This window comes from Parasteatoda tepidariorum, chromosome 10 (assembly GCF_982258835.1).
Source record: "Parasteatoda tepidariorum strain Cologne lab strain chromosome 10, Ptep-v5.0, whole genome shotgun sequence".
NCBI classification, from domain to species: Eukaryota; Metazoa; Arthropoda; class Arachnida; order Araneae; family Theridiidae; genus Parasteatoda; species Parasteatoda tepidariorum.
In genome coordinates, this window is record NC_141764.1 from 51,839,735 (window position 1) to 51,865,277 (window position 25,543).

Below are 25,543 nucleotides of genomic sequence, written 5' to 3' on the forward strand. Positions count from 1 at the left end.
CATCAATAAAATAAACTAATTAAAATAAATCAAAATACTAGCCTTATGGGAGCAGCAGAATAAGAGGAAAATAAAAAGTAGTTTGAGAAAAATAAAAATTTTAGTAACAGTCATAAATTTTTGGTTTTCATATAGATCTGAAGTTGCACTGAATTTGTGTAAGCTTGTATTCCGATGTAATATTATGTTACAGTAAGTTCAATTCATCTAAGTTTCTCAAAGAGGAAATAGTTAAAAGATGTCTTTCGGAGAAAAAAACAGTATTAAGTATTAAAAAATATACTTCATTTCATCAAATTTCTTAAAATACTTTATTTATTGAAAATTCACACTGATCATCTTTCTTCAAGCTTTAATAAAAAAATATTGATATCAATTTCCGGATTATTTCAATTCATCTTTCATCAAAATGTTACTTAGTTTCTAGGCATTTGAAGAACAGCAATTTAAATTTCCTGAGAGGAGACAATCTATTATTAGCCTCCCCTTTTTTTTTTTAAAAAAAAACACCCTTAGGCTAGTGGTAAACTGATTTTAAGTATTATAAGAGACCCGTTGGAATGTAACTCTGGAAAACCTAAACATCATATTTGATAACAGTGAATTCCAAGTTAGAGAAACATTTTGGTTACATGTTCAAAATGTATTTGCATTAGCAAAAGCATAGTTAAATTAATTAGCAATGACATGGCGATTTATAGGAGGGAATCATCGTGTACGCATTGGCATGTACCCGTTCTTAGTATATTGAAGAAGAATGGCAAAATTCTAGATTCGTACCCTTCGCAAGTGATGATACCGTAGTGCAGTCCAGTTGCTCTGTCCTCACATATCATGCAGACCATAGGCTGACCATCGTCTTCCTTGCTGGTGGAACTCTCCCTGGAAGTGGAAGCAACGCATAAGTTCAAGGCTTGAGTGTCCGGTGGCGTCGCCGATGAGGAAGGCGTCCGGGAAGGAGGAGATTCACCAAAAGGCGTGACAGGCCAAGATTGGAAGGAAGTGGAAGATGACTCTTCGTCCAGGCTGCCCTCAAAAGTGGACTTGGAACAAGACGGCCGGATGGAAGTGAACGAGGTGGTGGTTGAAGATTGCATATATACAGCTGATATAGCTTGTGCAGACTGCAATAAGACAAGCAGACACCTTAGTAAAATGTGAAAAAAAGAAACAGATTAAACGGTATGGACTTTGAGTCGGTTTATAGATTTTTGGAACACACAGGCTGCACTATGTCTGTTTTCAATTTCAAGGTTTTAATGGAAAATACTTTAAGGAATATAGGATAGAAAAGAAACTTTTGGTATCGACGTCTAATTTAGTCTGTAAGTAGATCTTAACAAAATACAGGCTGCACGAAGTCTCTTAATATTTTTTAGCTTTTACTTAAAATATATAAACAGGAATCTATATTTAAAAAAAAAACTTCATAAACCGTATAGACGTCTAATTGAGTCAGTTAATTAATCTTAGGATAATACAGACTGTTTCAAGTCTCTTTACATTTTTAAGCTTTTACTGAAAATATATATAAAGGGATATAAGTTCAAAAAGAAACTTTATAAACCGTAAAGTTATCTAATTGAGTCGGTTAATAGATCTTAGGAAAATATAGGCTGCACTGAGTCTCTTTATATTGTCAAATTTTTACTAAAAAATAAATAAAGGGATATATGCTCAAAAAGTAATTTCATATAGATATCTAATTGAGTTAGTTAATAGATCTTTAGAAACACGGGTTGCATTAAGTTTCATTACATTTTCAAGATTTAACTCGAAAATATATAAAGGAAAAAATGTCTAGGCTTTGCTGAAGTTATAGATGAACAGTACAATTAATATATATTTCTCGTCGAAAATGGAAACAAAAATATGTGTATCAAGCGAAGACGAAACGAAAACGCTTTCGAAATCTGCCGAATCATTAGCGGGAAAGGCTGGTTGGGAAATATAAAAACCATATGATTTCTCATCCCTGTATTTTCTAACAATGAAACAGGCTTTAGTTTCCCCGACCTCACTAATGATTCGTTAGATTTGAACATCGTTTTTTTTTTCTCGCTTAACTATTACTTATAACCCCAAATGAGCATACTTTAATTTCATTTTTTTTTTTTAAGAATTCCAAAACTAGATAATAAGGGAGGTCTATACAGAACACGTTATACGTATTTTTGCCTCAATTATTTATTTTAAAATTACTAGATGTAATTCTTTGACAGTGATCAGTCACATTACAATTTTTTTAAATATAATATTGGAATAAATATTGCAAAACTATTATTAAGAAAATAAGTGGGAACTAAATAATTCAAAAGTAAAATAAAAAAAAATAATTTTTTTTGTTGATTTAATTAAAAAAAATTTATTAATTAAAACACACTTCCCTTATACACATATTTTGTGTCCATGTGTCCATTAACCACGAATTGAGAAGAAGTATTTTTTCAATACTTTATTCTCTACATTTAACTCCGTCATAAAATATTTAAGACAATAATTGGGAGCTTGATTCTAATGCAAAATCTTTCTTCTCCCGATTTAATAATTAATGAATAAAATAAATAACACTCCATGTGTACCTCGAATTGAGGAGAAGTAGCTGTAGGCGAAGGGATGGGTGTGTGCTTGGGAGAGGGTGTCCGTTTTGAAGATGGGGGTGATGTGATAGTCGAAGAGGGTGGAACGCGATTTCTGGAGAAAGAAGGGCTTCTCCTCCAAACCATAGTCTTTCCTCGCCCTTGCACGTCCCCCATTAGCAGGGGCGGCGGTTCTTCCTCGGCATCAGCCTCCGCGGGTCCGAAATGTCTCTGGTATGAAAGTGTGCTGGAAGGGGGCCACAGCTGAGGGCTGAGATGAGGAAGAATGTCGCGCCCCTCGGGGTTACCCCCACCATCGAATACACTGTTCTGCCTCTCAAGTTGAGGCATAGCTTCATTGTCTTCTGGTAGACCGCTCCCGCACTCTAGGAAAGGAGGCTGTTCCGTCTGGATATCGTTGCTCTGTTTCTCTTCCTTGTTACCCGAGTCCAGACCCATTTCTGAAAAGAAAAATCGATAAATTTAGAATAATTGCATAAATAAATTTGAATAAGTATATTCTAATAAAAGAATAATTGTGTAGAAAATTTTCAACAAGCATATTCTATTAAAAGAAAAACAGTATAAAAAATTTCGAGAAGCATATTCTATTAAAAGAATAACTGTGTAAAAAATTTCGAAAAGCATATTCTATTGTAAGAATAATTGCATAAAAAAATTTCGAGAAGCATATTCTATTAAAAGAATAATTTTATAAAAAAATTTCAACAAGCATATCCTATAAAATAATATAATTGTATAAAAATGTTCCAAAATCATATTCTATTAGAAGAATAATTGTTAAAAAATTTTCAACAAACATATTCTATTAAAAGACTAATTGTATAACAAATTTTCAACAAGCATATTCTACTTGGTTAATTGTATAAAAAATTTTCAACAAGCAAATTCTATTAAAACTGAATAATATTTCATACCCGCCTATCAGGTAAAAATTTATCTCTTCAATTTATCTCCGGCAAAAATTTTTCTAATTATTTTAGTCTCATGTGAGGAATAAATAATATTTCGGACCTTTGTTAAAATAAAATTACCATCGAATAATAGATATTCTAAATGTATAGGTAATTTACAGATGTATTGAGGGCATAATTCTAAATGTATGAACACCTTGTTAAAATACATTTAGAAATTTGAAGCCAATCCCGAAGACAAGGGAACTGCTGGATCAAGTATTGGGAGAAATTTGCCTTCGTGGGGCGCTTTTTGATGGAACTAACCCCCACATTTGGGTTACATGGAGAGGAAGACCACGAGAGCCTCACACGGTTAGCCTGACGGAAAAGGGAAGCCTGCTACTGACGATATTTCACATCAGTACGGTGCAAGACGGATGCGGATTCGTATCGACCAGCCATCGCTGGGATTCGAACCCGGTTCACTTCTCTGGAAAGATAACGCTTCATCCCCTGAGCTATCGCGGCCTTGCTCTAAAGTTATTGCAATCTTCTGAGTTTTTTTTTCCGTCAATTTTTTCCAATTTTTCTTGCTTTGAATAATGGTTAGTTATCCACTGTTATCAAAAAATTAATATCTCGCGCTTGACTTGACATTAAAAGTAACAAAATAAACAAAAATAAGAGAAAGTGATCAGATGTTGCCGACGCCCGATGGCTGAAAGGTAGCGCATCGAGCTACCGTCACCTGTCGCAGTTCCAGGGTTCGATCCTCGGATTAGCCAAGATTGACTCAGTCTTTCATCCTCAGTAAGTCGATTAAATGAGTACCAAACAGTCTTGGGGAGTAAGCATCGGGGGCGATGTAATATCTGGTACTGCATTTTAGAATACAACATTAAAAAACCCGGAGTGGGCAGAGTAGACTATGGCACTCCCTGGGCTGTTGCGCTTATGAGTTTAGTTATAAATGAGATGTTGCCATATATTAATCCTAACATTTATGCAGAAATATTTTAAAAATGTACATGCCTCCAGAAAGATATAAACCCCTCTCAATTTGAACTATTATAGAATATAAGGTTATGTTGATGTTAACAAGTTAAATTACTTCTCACTCATTAGATCTTATTACGTCACACATTGTATATTTTTAAGTTTAAATATTTGTTTTTGAAGAACAATTGACCATTTTTCAAATCCACGTAATGGTTCATTTTGTTTCAATTAATGTATTGACAAAATGTTCTTACATAAAATTATAATGATTATGTGTTATTTTTCAAGTAAAATGATCATTTTCTTTTTTTATTTCGAAAAGTATCGAATTTTAAAGGGGGGGGGAACGAAGAGGAGTAAGAAATCATCAGTGGAGTTGGTAAACGGAGAAACCCCTAGTAAACTAAATATATTTAGGAAATAAATATTCTTAGGATAGAGAAGCAATTACTATAAAGTGTCAGAAGTAATTATTCGTCTCCCAATGAGGTGAACCAAGTTCGAATCCCAGCAATGGCTGGTAGATACGAATTCCGCACTCGACTCGCACCGACCACAGTACTGACATAAAAATATCTTAAGTGGTAGACGGATCATAAAAATATCCTAAGTGGTTATTCCCTTGCTGTCAGGCTAACCAGGCAGGGGCCTATCCAGACATTCTGTGAAAGGTCCGGTTTTTGTGAAAAACTTTACTCACATTCTTTCAACCAGGGTCCTGCTTTTATGAACTTGCGCAAATAGGGTCCAGTTATTGCAAAAAAAAGAAACTTCAAGGAATATTTAAATTGTAAATAGATACAAGATTAGGCTCAGCACTGTAAACTTATAATAAAAAAAATTAAATTTTCAAAATTATACAGCAATTGCTGCTTCTAAATTAGAAATGCAACATATAAATATTTGGTATTTAGCTTATACTGCTGAACGCAGAATATTCATTTCGAACGAATAATGGAAGAATCGTCAGCCGAATACAAAACTTAATTCGTTTACATCCATCTTTCTTGTTTTCTGCACTGGGAAAGGTTTATTCGATTAACAAAACAATAATGAAGATAAACAAATTTGTGAAGGGTCCAATTAAAAGAAAAATCATTTTGTGAAAGGTCCGTTTTTAAGTTAAAATATTTTGTGAAAGGTTCGTTTTTATGAAAAGATATTTTGTGAAGGGTCCGTTAACGGACCCAGATTTCTTCTAAACAGACCCCTGCCAGGAGAGGTTTTCGTGGTTTTCCTCTTCATGTAACGCAAATGTTTCATCAAAAGAGTCCTCCACGAAAGCAAATTTCAGCCAATACTTGATCCAGGAGTTCCCTTGTCCTCTGATTTGGGTTCAAAATTGCAAGGCTGCGGAGTTGAACTTTAGCAGTCGCAAACTCAAAATGGAGTCGGTTGTTCAAAATGGTCGGTTTTGTGGCTATCAATGTTCACCTCTTTATAGTTTGTGGATGTAAAGAACTCCCCTTGCCATTGGTCTAGAGCAGTGGAGGTGACGATGATTACGATGTTTAACTATAATTCAAGTAGGAGTATTGGGTCAATATTTAAGACAGGTTTTGGCTCAGTACGACGAGAAAAAGTAATCAGGAGGGATTTTCAATTGTCTTTCCATTTTTTTGAGCGTATACTATGAACGGGCCCTATCGTTTGTTTTCACCCCATGCTATTATAATAATAATAATATTTATTGTTGTAGTAGAGAGAGGAAATAGTGTGTATACCGCTTTCCAGTCTTTTCCCAGCCGCCGCTTGATCGTTGTTTCTATTTCCCATGGAGGATGCTACAGAGGATGAGGAGGCTTTCTTTCGGGATGAGGGGATAGGGGGATGCATGCTGGGGGTATGATCGGCGCTGTTCATCCGGGGTCGCTTGAGCTTCAGGTGGTGAAACAGGGTCATCCTTTCCTCACACAACCTCACCACTACAATCATGGCTTCTGTAAAAGAAAGAAAAAACATAATTATAATCATTGACCTCTCAACACATCTTTGATCAATGTTAAAGTGTATGCTGCAAACAGGGGCGGATTAAGCGTACGCGGCGCCCTAAGGCCATTAAAATTTTTGGGGACGTTAGATCAAATTTTTTTCTCGGATATTTTTTATTTATTCAAATATAAAAGTATTGATACATCTTTTCATTTAAGAAAGCATATTTAAAATTAAAATATATAATAATAAATTAAATTTTACTTTATTTTGTTAAATTAGAACTAAAAAATAATCATAACATTTTTCAAAAATTTTAAAAATCATTGTTTTCCTTAATCTATTTTCCAAAAATCCATTTTAAGCGGGCTCCAGGCCATGACCTAGTTTGGCCTAATGGATAATCCGGCCTTGGCTGCAAAAAATTCTTGATAAAATTACGGTAAAAAGTACCGCTGCGCAGGGTGCCAGTAATTTTTACCATGAAATTTAATGGAACAAAAATTTCGTTTATCGTAAATTTTAGAGTAATATTTACTGTCTCACTATAACTAAACAAATAATATTGTAAAGATTACAGTATAAAACTTCACGGTAAAAATTACTGGAATCCTGAGTGCCAGTACTTTTTACCGTAGGTTTATCCAGAACATTTGACTGTGATAGCAAACTTAAAGAGTACACGTTAGAAATGTTTTTTTATATTTAAGATATACGTTGAAATTAGTAACATTATCTCTACAATATATAAAAAAAATATTAAAACTACAAACAAATTTTTATAATTTTAGTTATATTTTTTTATAACTATTACTATCAAAAAGATTATTATTATAAATATAATAATTATTATAAATATTATTATAAAGATTATAATATTATTATAAATAAATATTATTATAAATATTATAATATTATTATAAATATTATAATATTATTATATTATTATAAATATTATAATATAATAATTATTATTATAAGTTTATTATTATTAAAAAAATAAAATCATTTACAAATGAGTTCTCAATATTCTTTTTGTTGCCACGTATTTTAATTTTGTGACTTTCACGCGTTCAGCTAATGCATTCAAATAAAGATGAACTCTAATTTTTTACCTAAAATTAATTCTGATACCATGTTCATTAGTCGAATTCAAATATAAATTTATTTAATCTTTTCAAATATCGAAACAAAACTCTTAATCGTGGTTTTAGGAATGACAAGATGTAATTCATCTAATAAATATTATGACTTTGATAATAAACAGTTGGAAAGAAAAATATTAAATTATTTTCCTTTCAAGCTTTAAAACATCTATGTTTGTTTTCCTTCTTAAATATCAAATATACCTAATATTTCATAAACAATAGTTTTAAATATAATTACTTTTGTGGCTATGTTATAAAGAATCGAATTTTTTTTATTATTTCATTATAGAGAATTGTGATCTAAACAAAAATTGTTGTTTTGTTAAATTGTAAAAAACAGTTTACACATATTACAAAATTTTGTGAAATCTACGCCTCTTTACAGCATTAAATAAAAAATAAAGCTTAAACTTGAGTTTACATTTTAATTTTTTTAATGGCATTAACTATAAAGAGATAAATAAAATGAAACTTAAAAATTATTTATCAAGAGCTAATTAAAGTTAATCTTAAAAATAAAACTTAAAAAATAAGCTCAAAGGGAAAATGAAATTTAGTTTAAAATTCTTTAATCTTTTCTTTCAATATTCAATGCAGACATAAAATCACGATGAATACAACAATCAACGGTAATAATGGAAATATTGAACTTAAAAAAAAAAAAAAAAAAATTATGAATGAAATAGTAAAACAACGACTGAATGGAAAGAACCTGACCTTGAAGTTTCACTACTAGCCCATGTATATAACAGGAAAACTAGTTTTACACTGTTTATTGCTATCGCGTTTTCTCAAGTAATAGGAAAAGTTTTAGAGGTAATAACTATTTCACATTGTCTTTATGCACTAGTTCGCTGATAATAACCGAATCGATTCGTACCAATTCGGTTACTGTTAATGATAACCGAATTATCATTAACAGTAAAATACTTTCTTTATAAAATTCTAAAACACGCAGAAACATTTTCCCGCCTCATTAAGGAAAATAAAACATTGAAGGAAATAAAAATTCTATTTTGTGATAGAGTATGCATTTTATAAATAAATAAATAAAAATATAATTAGCACAAAGTTAGGAAAACTACATAGCTCAACACACATTGAATAAGCGATGATATATTAGTTTATACGCATAAATTCCATAAATATGTAAAAAGGCATGAATAAATGAATTTAAAGTTATAAACTCAATAATCCAAGTTTAGAGATGTATTTCATAAATTAATTTGAAAATTAAAAAGCGTATAACCATTTTTGAGAAAGAACCTTTCATTATAACTGTAAAATAAGATTTAAATAAATAGTTTATAAAACATCACTTTGAAGTATTAATCCAGCATCTAATTATAGGATCGATAAGTTTAAAAATAAATAATTTATTCAGCATCTGATTAAATTATTTATTTTTAAACTTATCGATATTCTTTAAACATTCAAAATATGTACAGGATTGAAAATGCTTTATTTAGTTGCTAATTATCTATTAAGATTATGTAACATTATAATTATTTACATACTGATCAAGCAATATTGCCTTATGTTACATAAGGCAATATTGCTTGATCAGTACATAAGTTATGTACGAATGCTGCTTTTGAAGCAATGAAAGAAAAAAACATATTATATGGTTAAAAATATAGGTCTACATATTTTGGACTCCCGGTCGCCTTAAAAAGCATAGATATTGTTCAATATTTTCTTAAGATTTATAAAGTATAATACAAAAAAAAATAGTACGCATCTTTCCATTTCTTAACATGTTACCTCTTAAAATTTTGCGTTTATGCAGACCCTTAGTTAAGAATATTTTATTCAGTTTCTAATTATCTATTTAGATCATAAATTATTACAATTATTTACTTACTTATAAAGTAATATTAACCATTGCTTTTGAAACAGCATAAGAAAAAAAATAATGCAAGGTTAAAAATTATCTCTTTACTTTCAAGTTATCTTTTAAAATAATGTAATATTCTGATTATTTGCATACTAATGAAGTATTATTTATCACTAATGATTTAGCATGGTAAACAATATAAAAATGAAAGTAGGGCATGGATAAAAAGATCTTATTTAGTTTGTCATTATCTATTAAGATTTTGTAATAATCTGATAATTTACAGAAAGATAACGTATTGTTTATTACCAGTTATGCTGCCCATAAAACAACGTAAGAATAAAAATGCCAAACAATAATAATGAAAATTATTCTATTTCATCCACTTTTTCATTATATATTAAAAGTATGTAATATCCTGATTATTTTCATGCTAATAACGTACTATTTATTATCAGTGATTTCATAGAACAATATAAAAACAGAAATGGCGCATGATTAAAATTATTTTATCCACTTTTTCACTATCTTTTGGTGATATATAATATTCTGTTTGTTTACACTTAATGATGAATTGCTTATAACCAGAACAAATAAATGACAAAATTGCAAGTTTTATAAAATCTTATATTGCTTATAAAACAATATAAGAACAAAATGGCATGATTACTGCTTTTAGAATCTTATATTGCCTATAGAACAATGCAAGAATAAAAATGGCGTGATTATTGCTTATAGAATCTTATTTTGCTTAAAGAACAATATAAGAACAAAAATAGTGCATGATTAGAACTATTCTCTTTAATTCGAAAGAAAGAATAAAAAGCCCAATATTTTCAAAATTCATTTAGACGCGGAAGCATTTTTTTTATTACGTAATGGCGTTTTTCTAGTACATTAATTATCCTCGGGTCATTATGCGCTCAACACAAGCCATTTCGGGGGAAGGGGAGGTAAGTGAAATATCCATAGATAGTGCTTACTCTTATTGGAACACAGTGAATTCGGGAAATCCCTACCCCCATCCCAGACTTTGGTCTCGCCCACGCCCGGCGGCCATTGACCTCCTGTGATAAAATGTCTCGTGCGCTAGAAATCTCGCGCTTTGTCTATCGATACCAGAGACAGACACACAGACATGCCAAATTGTTGACCTTTACAGTGTAACTGCTGTTTGTGAAGTGTTCACTTAAAATGAGAGAGCTATCGAATTTTCAGTCACTAACCTTTCAGAATCAAAGTACAGTCAAGAACAAAATGTTCATTCGATATTTTTTTTTTTTTTTTCAGTTTCTAAACATGACTACGTTAGTCATCGATCAGAGAAAGTCAAGTTTAAATCATTATAAGGTCGATAGCATATGTTTTAAAATATCGTTATCTATTTTTAATAATAAATTGATTATTCAAAAAGATGATAAGCCTTTTAAATTTGGTCGTTTGAGATATCAAAGGTTATATTTTCTTTACTATGAACTTCCTATTTACAAAGTTCAAAACAAAATATTAAGTAATAAGTGATACTGATTGTATTATCCTTAAGGGATAATAATACAATACTGATTATATTGTCACTAAGTATTAGAATATCACGGATAATATAGTTTTATTAAGTTTGCAATATTCTGGAAAAAAAAGTAAAAAATAATAACAATAATTGGTTTTAATTTTAAATAGAAAAAGTTTATGAAAATTTGCATGCATATTAGAATACAATGTTGTAATATATTAAACCTTATCTTAAACTATTAGTTATCCTTATCTTAAACTATTATTAGTTGAAGTCCAGAGGAAAAATATTATTAGAGTAAAATATTAATGAAAAATAAAAAAATAAATATTACAAATTTATTTAGTTACTTTTCCCATTGTAATTAAATTGAATATTTTCGAATTTTTTGCCGATAGCAATGGTTTTAGCTGAAGATTTTTTAATTAATTTTAGTGCTTTCATGTCATTACTCGTTTTAACCGACCTTTATGTTCACTTTCTATCGTAATTTTAATGTATAAATATTTAAAATCATGAAATGATCAACTTTAAAGAAAAAAAAAAAACTTTAAAAAAATCCCCCTTACAATGAAAAACTTGTTTTTTTTTCCGGATTTTTCTGAAGCTGATTTCTAAAATTCATTAAAACATCTCAAAACTTTTTTTTTCCTCTTTGCATTTTTTAAATCAATAAAATTATTAGTTTATATATCGAGTTTTCATAAATCTATCAGAATACCTTTAAAACTGATGTCTAATACTCTTAATGAGTTTACGAACAGTGCTCAATAAGTTCATTGACCCCGCCAACTGATGATGTAAATTCAAAACACGGATGGTAAAATAACAATTAAAAAATCTACAAACATTTTAAGAAAAATGCCTTTTCCATTTTTTTTTTCAAAAAAATATTTGTTTCAGTTAAATACTATTTTTAGGAATTTTTGTAATAAACATTGCGATATTTCAATAATTAATAGGAGGAACGTTTATTTTAACAACACGGTTTTTACTTCCTCATAACAATGAACTTCCTTAATAATAAAAGTTAAAAAAGAAAATAAAAAGTGAATTCGTGCCAGTGACACAGTCTATGAAAAACTCGTTTTTGATTCTACTTCCAAAATAAAAAACCGGTCAGTCCGTTATACGCAATCTGTTGCAATTCATTTTGTATTAACTTATTTTGTTTACTATCCAAACTTTACGAAATAGTGCCATCTGCAGGTGGACAAGGAAGTTAAAAGAGCATTGCCTCTTGAAATTTAAATCCTGTGATCTAGTTAGTTGTTTCTTGCGAAATTTTATCGCATTAAGAATTTTCTTTTTATTAATTTATTTATTATTCCTTGACTTCCGTTTAAAAACGGAGGGTAATAAAACATGATTAAAAGGATTATTATTGATTTATTATTAATTTAAAATTTTTTTTTTTTTGCACAGTGAACCGGCTTATAAAAATACAAAAATGTTTATAATATAATAAAACCAGCCCCTCCTCCTAAACAAAATTGATTACAATAGTCTTGTTTATAACTAATATTTTATGAAACTGTTTTTTGACTAAAGAGGGACTTCACTTATAATTTATTAGTTAACCTTAAAGGAAATTAGATTCCTTATAGGATAAAGCAAAATCAATCGTAAACGTAACAAAAAAGATTATTGCGATGTTTTGTGAAATTTGAAGCAGAAACTAATGAAGAATCAATTTTATACAGGAATAAAATGATTTTTTTCGAAATTTATTATTATGATTATTTTAATTCAGATTCCATTTTTAATTAACCAGGACATTTTATATTAGTAATGGTAAAATTTCTATGGGTTTTTCATGTTGTGAAACCTATTATAAATAACATATTCTTAATACTGGATTAAAGGTTTTTAAATGCTCATTTCCAAGAATTTTTAAATTTGGAAAAAATTCGATTCGAAGATAGCTTAGAATCAAGATAGAAGAGAAAAAAAAATTTCCTAAGTAATGCTATTATATAAACCGCGAAATCAACCTGATTAAAGTAATTTTTTTATGATTTAGTAATAATTATTACATGCTATTAAGAATATCTTCCTAGTAGACATTTTTTATTTAAATATTATCAATGTCTGACAGTTGCAATACAATTATTAATCGAAAATAATTATCATTGCAAATAATCGGAAATAATTATCATTCCAAAAATTTAATCACCTCAAATAATTATCGCCAGTTTACAAGCATAATCTAAAAATAGTTTGGAACTAAAATCCAATTCAATTAATTAATAAAACAGTAATTTGATTGGGAAAAAAATTAAACTGTAGTAAACCTTTAATTTATATATCAATACCATAATTTAAGCTATAACACTACTAATTTATTTACTAATACCACAATTAAAAACATAATACAGTTAATTTAAACATTAATACGAACATTAATGAAAAACCTAATACTATTTACAGGGTGCGTAGCAAGATTTTTCAACAAAAAGTAAGCACCTTTTAAGTACTTTTCAAACACTCAAAAAAATTTTTAATCCCTTTCCAAAAAAAAAAAAAAAAGTTATAATTAGGATATGTGCAGTAATAAAAATTATTTTTCTCTATCGCTTAAAGTTCTTAATTTATAAACATAAAATCAATAAAATTAAAAAACATTTTCAAAAACTTTACATAATCATGTTAAAATAACTAATTTCTGATAAATATTCCAGAGAAAATTGTGAAAATCATGCATTTTTTTGTAATTTAGATCAACAATCGATGCGTCAAAGAAAAAATCTCTTTATAAAAGATAGAAAATTAAGCACTTTTTACAAACCCCGAAAAAAAAAGCACATTTAAGGGCTTTTAAAAAACGTACATCAAAAATAAGCAACTTTAAGCAGTTTTTAAAAACGCTATGGACCCTAATTTATTTACATATTAATACCCAAATAAAAACTAATACAATCGACTAATAATGTTAGTAATTATTCGACTCATACTTATTTCACCAAAATCGCAGTACAAAAATGTACAAATATTTACTACTAATACTTATAATTAATAATAATACATTTAAGGCAATTAGGAAAAAATTATCTCTTTTCTTTGCAAATTCTAAACCTGTGCTTTTGTTTCCCGCACACCTAAAACACTAGCAGGGTAGATCATAAAAGAACGGAATATAATATCGACCTTGCGCCTAGCAAGTTCAACGAACTCGGGGAATAAAAAAATAAAAAGAACTAGAGGTGTACTAGAAAGGGGCGAATCGATTTTCCCGCAGATGGTATATAAAGATGGGGCCAAGGTCAATCTTCCCCGATTCCTAACCCATCATACTCACAGCATTAAAATATTTGATACCACTTGTATATTTATTTCATCTGAAATGTTAAATGAAACTTGCAGGTAATTACTTGAGTAAAAGTATACAAATGAAGTTTGTTGACCTGTAGAGTTATGATTAACAGTCGATATTTAATATATGACATCATGCAATTCGCCGAAGCATGTTCTTTCTAGTACATATAAATCATTAATTATTTATTGCTTTTTCCCTATAAATGTGTTTCTTTTCCCTCAAGGTTATGAGCATTATTATTTAATTTTACAAATTCTGCATTTGTACAATGAGAAAAAAATATAGTCAGAACTACCAGAATGTAGTAAAATTTATTGTGTTTTTGGCTCATTTGGGACACCTAACACTCGGTAATTTTTACCCATGAGCTTTTTGTGTTGAGTTTGGTAAAATTAAAAATAAAATTTGGTTATTTTTATCACAATACTATTAGAAATTTCTCTGAAAAAATGATTAAATATCAATAAATAAGATGGTATTCAAACTGCTAAATGTAAGAAAAACCGTTTATTAACTGCTTTCAAGTAATATAGCAGTACAACTTGAACGTTATTGCACCAACAAGGCCAACCTACAGAAACCAATAGAATTAGAATACGATAATCTCATTCACGCATAGATGGCAGATTCATAGAGATGCTAAACTATCTCCAATGTTCAGTAAAATTTCTTTTTTATGGTTTTGAAACCATGCTAATGGTAAATGGTTAAAACCTGTATAGTTTTGTGTTCACGTCTTCTTAACCATACTATCATTTAAGTACATTTGTTTAAGAAAATATAAAAATGAAGTAAACATTCGACAGCAACAATTTTATAATCAGAAAGATGAAAATATTTTTAAAATATATTTTTCGAGGATTAATGTTTCCTTTTTATTATTGAAAGTAAAATTTTAAAATTTCAGATAAATATATGAATTTTTTTAAAATAAGAGGTGTTTAGTTTCAAAAACAGCTGAATTCATACAAAAAAGGTACAATATATATATATATATATATATATATATATATATATATATATATATATATATATATATATATATATATATATATATATATATATATATATATATATATATATATATATATATATATATATATATATATTATGTAACAAGTGCTAAAAAGTAAGTTTTTAAGTGTTTCTACTATTCTTCATATTTAGAATTAACTATTACATTGCTTATTTTTTCAGCGGTTTTTCTTTAAAGGAGATTCTTAAAGTTTCAAAATAAATCTAGAAAAACCTTAAACCCTATACTTAACATAATAAAAAGAAATATTTTCCACAGTTATTTCTGCTAGGCTCGAAACAAAATCCTCATAAAATAATAACAATAAAAAGTTAGGTAATATAAAAATTATGTAAAAACAAAACAAAAATGCCAATATAAAAATATAACATTAGAACAGGTTCGATCCCCAGTTTTACAGATTAGAGAGTGCCAGAAGTAAAAAGCGGTAGTATCGCAATGCTCACCATATTGCCACCAACATGTCATTGGTCACGAATTTGAACCCAATCCAGAAGACCCAAGGGAACACCTGGATCAAGTATTGGGAGAAACTTGCCTTCATGGAGGACTTTTTGGTGGAATTAACCTGAAACCCGAAAACCTCCCACGGTTAGCCTGATGGCAAGGGGTCTCTAACCCATGATCTGTCTATTATTGGGGATATGTTTTGGTCGCTGCGAGCGGGGTGCGGAATTCGTATCGATCCGCCAACGCTTGGATTTGAACCCGACCACCTCATGGCAGGTGAGAGCTCTATCGCAGGAGAACAAAAAGAAGAAAATTATGAAATTAAATAATTGAATAATGAAATAATAAATAAATTCGTATAACCTGTAAGATATTTAAAGCATTATTTTATCATATATGATATGATGAGTTAATAATAACATTGCATATATTTTAATATGAAATGAAATGCTCCATATATGAAATGCTAGCATTCTACAGAATTCCTAGTCATTGCATTGACTAAGTATTCTACATCCTCCTTTTATTGGAAATATAAAATTAATTTGGAATCTGTCAATCAGTACATTTTAAATATTTAATTGGACAACCGCTACAATTAAAAAGAAAAAAATATTCAAGTTGGTAAATTATTAGCGTAGAAATAAAAAATAATAATTAAAAAATCATTACCGTCAAAACAAGTCGGAAAATCATTACCATGCAAACAAATAAAATATCGAACAATCATTATCTTTAAAAAAAATTGATACATAACAGTCAGCAACATAAAAATAAAAAATACCCTAATTGGACAAACAGCAACATTTAAAGAATTGTCTTTAATGCGACAATCATTAGCGCAAAAATTTAAAAAAAAAAAGAATATAGAGAAATATATTTGATATCGAGAAATTATTACTATAAATTAAAAAAAACAACAATTTACATTTGATTTTTTTTTAAACGTACAGCTAAGAAAAAAAGTAAATAATTGACTAATTTAGACAATTGTTATAGTACAAAAGTATATCAAAGGTATTATGGTATTCAATTTATACAAGAAATGCGCTAAATAACGCTTTTTAAACTTAATTAAAATACTAAAAACTTTAATTGAATAGGATTCATTTTTGAAATTTAGGTACATATAAATCCTCTCCCTTAATTTAATTTATGTTATACTGCGGCAGATAGAGCAATGGCATTTAATTTTTTTTATAGCGAACAGCTAAAAAAAAGTAAATAATCAACTAATTTAGACAATTATTATAGTACAAAAGTATATCAAAGGTATTATGGTACAAAAGTTCAATTTATACAAGAAATGCGTTAAATAACGCTTTTTAAACTTAATTAAAATACTAAAAACTTTAATTGAATAGGATTAATTTTTGAAATTTAGGTGCGTATAAATCCTCTCCCTTAATTTAATTTATGTTATACTACGGCAGATAGAGCAATGCCACCATTCGTTATATCGTGATTTGCATCGTGATAGTACTTTACGTTACAATGTACCTTAGTGACTGGGGAGTGCTTTATGTCACGAAAATTTCATTATTTATCGAACAGGAAACTGACGAGAACAGAAGCATCTGCTATGATCACTGTTCATAGCCGCACCTCGCAATTCGCGGCCTTGGCGACCGCATCTGCTGCCAAATACACTTTTTTTCAGTTAAAAAATTTTTTTTCCTGCTCTCCCGCAATTTTTATTTTCGGTATAATATTTTTTTTTCTAATTCTGTACGGAGTGGAGAAATAAGGCAGACACTCGCGTTCTATGACCTCTGGCTCTATTTAATTTTCTTTTGCAATGTTTGAGGAGCTCTAATGTGTTGGGGCGTGTGTGACACACTCCAAAGCAAGATTCTTTTCTATAAATAGAGAAAAAAGGCGGACTTGCTACTAACTGTTTGATGATGATAAAGAGATGTCATTTTTCTCCATCGCGATAAAGTGTCATTTAAAATTGTAAAAAAAAAACCCTTAATTTTGTGTCTTTGCAATCAGGTTTGAAAACAGATTTTTTTTTTTTAAAAAAAGGCCTTAAAACTTTATTTTATTCACTCGATAAAATGCGTACGATATCATTCGGTTAAGTAACGATAATTTAGTTAAAAACCGGCGTTACACAGCCGATTCCATTCTGAGTTTACGATTATCAATACTCAGCTCGTTTGAACCCGAGCGATCATCAGAAGATAAGGGATCTCCTGGAACAAGTATTGGAATAAACTAGCCTTCTTGGTGAACTTTTCGATGAAATCAACCAGTATTTTTTTTTACATAGAGGGGAAAAACCACAGAAACCTCAAACGGTTAGCCTGACGGCAAGAGGATTCTAACCGATGATCCGTCTACTACTGAAAATATTTTACGTTAGCACGCGATCGGTTTGAGATGAGAGCAGAATTCGTATCAACCAGACAACGCTGGGTTTCAAACCTGTGTCACCTCCATGGGGAGTCGAGCATGAAGCCCCTAACAGTAAACGATATAGTTGTTGAACTTACAATATCATTCGGTCAAATTAGGATACATTTTGAAACGATACTATTGTAGCGTAGCAGCCATGAATAGTGGTTAGAATACAAACAAGTATAAATTCACAAAGGAAAAAAATCATGAATTGCTTTTTTAAATTTAAAAAGAACTCAAAGGAAGAGTGAAATTTCTAAAAAGAAAATCATATTACGCATGTACGAAATGAATTATAGTTATTAAAGAGTCAACATACGCAGAAATTGAATAGAAAAATGTTTAAATATCATATCTTTGAAGCACATTGTATGAAATTTTTTTGTTTTACTTTCTTTCATTTTTTTCTAATACACCCAGGGCCTTTACCACTAAGTGTTTTTTCATTTTATTCTCGCAATATGTCACATATGTATTCTTACAATACATCAAAAAATATTACCCATCAATAAAACGCTCAATGCATCAAATAACTCAAATTTTGAAGTTTAACATTTTCCATAGCGAAATATTTCCTAAAATTTATTATACAATCAGCATAAAATCTGGAAACACATTACAGCGCATCAGAAACAGGCGAATTCAGCCATTATCGCATGCTACTACCGAAATCATTACATTTTAACATTTGTTGGTTAGATAAACAATTCATTTTTATATCAGTTTGGTTTTGTAATTATTATTACGATTCTATATTAAAATTACACTTAATAAATTACATGTAAGTTTTTAAATAAATAAAAAATTACGATAACATGTCTGTCATAATCGAATAAAATATTTAAAAATATAACTTTCTCAAAAGAGAAATTTTTAAGTTAAATGCATAAAAATGAAGAGCGAGAATACAAGAGAAAGTGTAACTAGTAATGAGAATTAAAATACTACAAGAAAAATTACTACTAGTAAACATATAAAAGTTTTTAAATGAATATAAAAAAAAGTGATAGCATGCCTGTCACAATCAAATAAAATACTCAAATTTATTACTTTCTTAAGACATAGAAATTTTTAAGTGAATTATACATATATAGATGAAGAGCGAAAGAGAATACAAGAGTAAGAGTAACTAGCGATGCGAATAAAATTATTAATAGTTATTCCTAGTAAATACACGATAACATGTCTGTTATAATCGAATAAAATATTTAAAAATGTAACTTTCTCAAAACATAGAAATTTTTAAGTGAAATTTACATATATAGATGAAGAGCAAAAGAGAATACAAGAGTAAGAGTAACTAGCGATGCGAATAAAATTATCAATAGTTACTCCTAGTAAATACACGATAACATGTCTGTTATAATCGAATAAAATATTTAAAAATGTAACTTTCTCAAAACATAGAAATTTTTAAGTGAAATTTACATATATAGATGAAGAGCAAAAGAGAATACAAGAGTAAGAGTAACTAGCGATGCGAATAAAATTATCAATAGTTACTCCTAGTAAATACACGATAACATGTCTGTTATAATCGAATAAAATATTTAAAAATGTAACTTTCTCAAAACATAGAAATTTTTAAGTGAAATTTACATATATAGATGAAGAGCAAAAGAGAATACAAGAGTAAGAGTAACTAGCGATGCGAATAAAATTATCAATAGTTACTCCTAGTAAATACACGATAACATGTCTGTTATAATCGAATAAAATATTTAAAAATGTAACTTTCTCAAAACATAGAAATTTTTAAGTGAAATTTACATATATAGATGAAGAGCAAAAGAGAATACAAGAGTAAGAGTAACTAGCGATGCGAATAAAATTATCCATAGTTACTCCTAGTAAATACACGATAACATGTCTGTTATAATCGAATAAAATATTTAAAAATGTAACTTTCTCAAAACATAGAAATTTTTAAGTGAAATTTACATATATAGATGAAGAGCAAAAGAGAATACAAGAGTAAGAGTAACTAGCGATGCGAATAAAATTATCAATAGTTACTCCTAGTAAATACACGATAACATGTCTGTTATAATCGAATAAAATATTTAAAAATGTAACTTTCTCAAAACATAGAAATTTTTAAGTGAAATTTACATATATAGATGAAGAGCAAAAGAGAATACAAGAGTAAGAGTAACTAGCGATGCGAATAAAATTATCAATAGTTACTCCTAGTAAATACACGATAACATGTCTGTTATAATCGAATAAAATATTTAAAAATGTAACTTTCTCAAAACATAGAAATTTTTAAGTGAAATTTACATATATAGATGAAGAGCAAAAGAGAATACAAGAGTAAGAGTAACTAGCGATGCGAATAAAATTATCAATAGTTACTCCTAGTAAATACACGATAACATGTCTGTTATAATCGAATAAAATATTTAAAAATGTAACTTTCTCAAAACATAGAAATTTTTAAGTGAAATTTACATATATAGATGAAGAGCGAAAGAGAATACAAGAGTAAGAGTAACTAGCGATGCGAATAAAATTATCAATAGTTACTCCTAGTAAATACACGATAACATGTCTGTTATAATCGAATAAAATATTTAAAAATGTAACTTTCTCAAAACATAGAAATTTTTAAGTGAAATTTACATATATAGATGAAGAGCAAAAGAGAATACAAGAGTAAGAGTAACTAGCGATGCGAATAAAATTATCAATAGTTACTCCTAGTAAATACACGATAACATGTCTGTTATAATCGAATAAAATATTTAAAAATGTAACTTTCTCAAAACATAGAAATTTTTAAGTGAAATTTACATATATAGATGAAGAGCGAAAGAGAATACAAGAGTAAGAGTAACTAGCGATGCGAATAAAATTATCAATAGTTACTCCTAGTAAATACACGATAACATGTCTGTTATAATCGAATAAAATATTTAAAAATGTAACTTTCTCAAAACATAGAAATTTTTAAGTGAAATTTACATATATAGATGAAGAGCAAAAGAGAATACAAGAGTAAGAGTAACTAGCGATGCGAATAAAATTATCAATAGTTACTCCTAGTAAATACACGATAACATGTCTGTTATAATCGAATAAAATATTTAAAAATGTAACTTTCTCAAAACATAGAAATTTTTAAGTGAAATTTACATATATAGATGAAGAGCGAAAGAGAATACAAGAGTAAGAGTAACTAGCGATGCGAATAAAATTATCAATAGTTACTCCTAGTAAATACACGATAACATGTCTGTTATAATCGAATAAAATATTTAAAAATGTAACTTTCTCAAAACATAGAAATTTTTAAGTGAAATTTACATATATAGATGAAGAGCAAAAGAGAATACAAGAGTAAGAGTAACTAGCGATGCGAATAAAATTATCAATAGTTACTCCTAGTAAATACACGATAACATGTCTGTTATAATCGAATAAAATATTTAAAAATGTAACTTTCTCAAAACATAGAAATTTTTAAGTGAAATTTACATATATAGATGAAGAGCGAAAGAGAATACAAGAGTAAGAGTAACTAGCGATGCGAATAAAATTATCAATAGTTACTCCTAGTAAATACACGATAACATGTCTGTTATAATCGAATAAAATATTTAAAAATGTAACTTTCTCAAAACATAGAAATTTTTAAGTGAAATTTACATATATAGATGAAGAGCGAAAGAGAATACAAGAGTAAGAGTAACTAGCGATGCGAATAAAATTATCAATAGTTACTCCCAGTAAATACACGATAACATGTCTGTTATAATCGATTAAAATATTTAAAAATGTAACTTTCTCAAAACATAGAAATTTTTAAGTGAAATTTACATATATAGATGAAGAGCAAAAGAGAATACAAGAGTAAGAGTAACTAGCGATGCGAATAAAATTATCAATAGTTACTCCTAGTAAATACACGATAACATGTCTGTTATAATCGAATAAAATATTTAAAAATGTAACTTTCTCAAAACATAGAAATTTTTAAGTGAAATTTACATATATAGATGAAGAGCGAAAGAGAATACAAGAGTAAGAGTAACTAGCGATGCGAATAAAATTATCAATAGTTACTCCTAGTAAATACACGATAACATGTCTGTTATAATCGAATAAAATATTTAAAAATGTAACTTTCTCAAAACATAGAAATTTTTAAGTGAAATTTACATATATAGATGAAGAGCAAAAGAGAATACAAGAGTAAGAGTAACTAGCGATGCGAATAAAATTATCAATAGTTACTCCTAGTAAATACACGATAACATGTCTGTTATAATCGAATAAAATATTTAAAAATGTAACTTTCTCAAAACATAGAAATTTTTAAGTGAAATTTACATATATAGATGAAGAGCGAAAGAGAATACAAGAGTAAGAGTAACTAGCGATGCGAATAAAATTATCAATAGTTACTCCTAGTAAATACACGATAACATGTCTGTTATAATCGAATAAAATATTTAAAAATGTAACTTTCTCAAAACATAGAAATTTTTAAGTGAAATTTACATATATAGATGAAGAGCAAAAGAGAATACAAGAGTAAGAGTAACTAGCGATGCGAATAAAATTATCAATAGTTACTCCTAGTAAATACACGATAACATGTCTGTTATAATCGAATAAAATATTTAAAAATGTAACTTTCTCAAAACATAGAAATTTTTAAGTGAAATTTACATATATAGATGAAGAGCGAAAGAGAATACAAGAGAAAGAGTAACTAGCGATGCGAATAAAATTATTGATAGTTACTCCTTGTAAATACACGATAACATGTCTGTAGTAATCGAATAAAATATTTAAAAATGCAACTTTCTCAAAACATAGAAATTTTTAAGTGAAATATACATTCATAGATGAAGAGCAAAAGAGAATACAAGAGTAAGAGTAACTAGCGATGCGAATAAAATTATCAATAGTTACTCCTAGTAAATACACGATAACATGTCTGTAATAATCTAATAAAATATTTAAAAATGCAACTTTCTCAAAACATAGAAATTTTTAAGTTAAATATTCATAGATAGATAAAGAGGGAAAAAGAATACAAAAGAAAGTGTAACTAGCGATGCGAATCGGTAGAGGAGAGATTAATTGAAGCTTTACGAAATCCGGTATTAGTCAGCTTGGATTGCAAGACTTTCCGGTAAGACACGAAAAACGCTTCCGGGAATAATTGTTTTCCTGGAAATAAGTTGTTTCAAAGTTAAAAGTCTCGTGACACACTATTTACGTAAACAGAACAGTTCTACAAATTGTTTAAGAACCAGATGAGTTCCAGAAAGAATAACATTCGCTTATTTTAGTAAATAAAACTGTTTCATCTTTTAACGTTTGATGATTTATTTCAATTCGAGGACTTCGAGCATGTTATGTAATTATCTTAATCATATTAAAACATATTAAAAAGAATTTGTGAGCCGCAAAATAAAGACATTGTCAATACTTAATATATAATTGAATAAAGTGTATATGAAGAAAGTTAATAAAATTTTTGAGTATGTTTAAGCAATGTTATACAAAATATACTTGATAATTAAACAATGCTATGCAAAATATGCTTGATAATTTAACACTGTTATGCAAATTGTGCTTGATAACTAAACAATGCTTTACAAAATAATCTTGATAATTAAACAATGCTTTAAAAATATTCTTAATTTTTAAACAATGCTTTGAAAAATGTTCTTGACAATTAAACAATGCTTTGCATAATATTCTTGATATTTAAAAAATGCTTTGAAAAATATTCTTGATAATTAAACAATGCTTTGAAAAATATTCTTGATAATTAAACAGTATTAGGCAAAATATGGCTGATAGTTGAACGATATTTTTTGAAATATGTTCGATAGTTAAACAAAGTATAATATTTAATTTATGCAAAAAAACATGCTCAATTATTATGCGCACTTTGATAAAGATTAAATTTTATGCAAATTAAGCTTAGCAAAAATATATGTTAAATTGCATTTTTAAAATACATTTGTTTTTAAGTTACTATAAATTACGCAGCAAGATTGAACAAACAGAAGAAAGCAAATTTAAGAATATTATTAATTTTAAGATTCAATTTTAATGCTTTGTATTTAAATATTCAACCATGTAATTTTAGGTCTATTAAAATGAGTATTATTGAGTCTTTGGCAAATGCTTGTATTTCTACTTAGGACAAAACGAGTTACAATAGAAAGCTTAATATCTTATAAAGCATAATTATGCATAAATCATGCTAAAAAAACATAAAGAGTAATTATTTTGAAATATTGTCCATTTGCAGTTCAATGTATATAAATTTTATTGTTTAAGATTAGTCACAAATATGCAATATTTTATTACTTTTTATTATAATACCGTCGTTGAACAGCCGACCCAACGTGACTAAAGACTACGACTACTAAAGGTCAACGCCGTAGCCATGTAATTTTAACCCCAATCCAAAAGACAGGGAAACTCCTGGATCAAGTAATGGGAGAAATTTTGCCTTCGTGAAGAACTTTTGGATGGAACTAATCCACATTTGCGTTACACGGAGATGAAGACCACGAGAACCTTCCACTGTTAGCCTGACAACAAGGGGACTCTAACCATCCATCTACCACTGAGGATTCACGTGAGCAGTGTGGTCCGTGCAAACCGGATGCGGAATTCGTATCGACCAGCCATCGCCGAGATTCGAACCCGGTTCACCGCATTGGAAAACGAACGCTCTATCACCTGAGCCCTCACGGCTCAAATATGCAATATTTATCAAACTATAAAAGTAATTGAATCTCACCGTGTGATTCTGACAACATAATTCATGCAATTACTATGCAGCCACAATATAGAATGGCAATTATTTATTGCTTTTAAGTTATATAACATAATAAATAGTTAAAATAACTTTATTTTTATCTAATAAATCAGATATCTTTTTAAAAAAATATTTGACTCTTAAGAGTTGCAAATTTCCAAAACTTTTAGGTTTTATGGATTTGTTTAACATTGAGCACAGACGTGTCGATAATATCCTCATCGTGATTTTAAAAATAGCTATTTCATAAAACACTATAAATATTTGTACATGAACTCATAAGTTTCAATTGGTAGAAATCATTAACATTACTTAATTTCTAAAAATGATTCATGTAGCATAAAAAATTCCTAAATTTTTCGATCAGAAACTATTTTTAATTATTTGCCTTGAAAAGCCCTTGCAAATTGTATGAAACTAATTTGATATTTACAGGTTAATCAGAGAAAATACTTTATTTTTAATTTCCAAAAAGAAATATTTGCTCTTAACTTCAAAAATAAAAAGTAAAATAACTTTAAAAAATATATCTATGATAAAATTTCCAAACCCTTATAACATAATGTTCATGATGGAAAACACGAATTCTTTAACTAATTGATTAAAAATCCAAAGACAAC

The 25,543-nt window shown here is 28.6% G+C and overlaps 1 protein-coding gene across 5 annotated transcripts in view; it reads right to left on the reverse strand.

Annotated features, from left to right (window-relative positions):
• LOC107447387 (nuclear hormone receptor family member nhr-91) overlaps positions 1–25,543 on the reverse strand; it is a 188,638-nt gene that overhangs the window by 19,142 nt on the left and 143,953 nt on the right. For all 5 annotated transcript variants that reach the window (XM_087153299.1, XM_087153298.1, XM_087153295.1 and 2 more), the window contains exons 2-4: positions 6,220–6,435; positions 2,583–3,040; positions 781–1,124 (exon numbers count right to left, since the gene is read on the reverse strand). In XM_087153299.1, coding sequence (XP_087009425.1) covers positions 781–1,124; positions 2,583–3,040; positions 6,220–6,430 — 1,013 coding nt within the window. In that variant the 5' untranslated portion in view covers positions 6,431–6,435. The remainder of the gene's footprint in view (positions 1–780; positions 1,125–2,582; positions 3,041–6,219; positions 6,436–25,543) is intronic.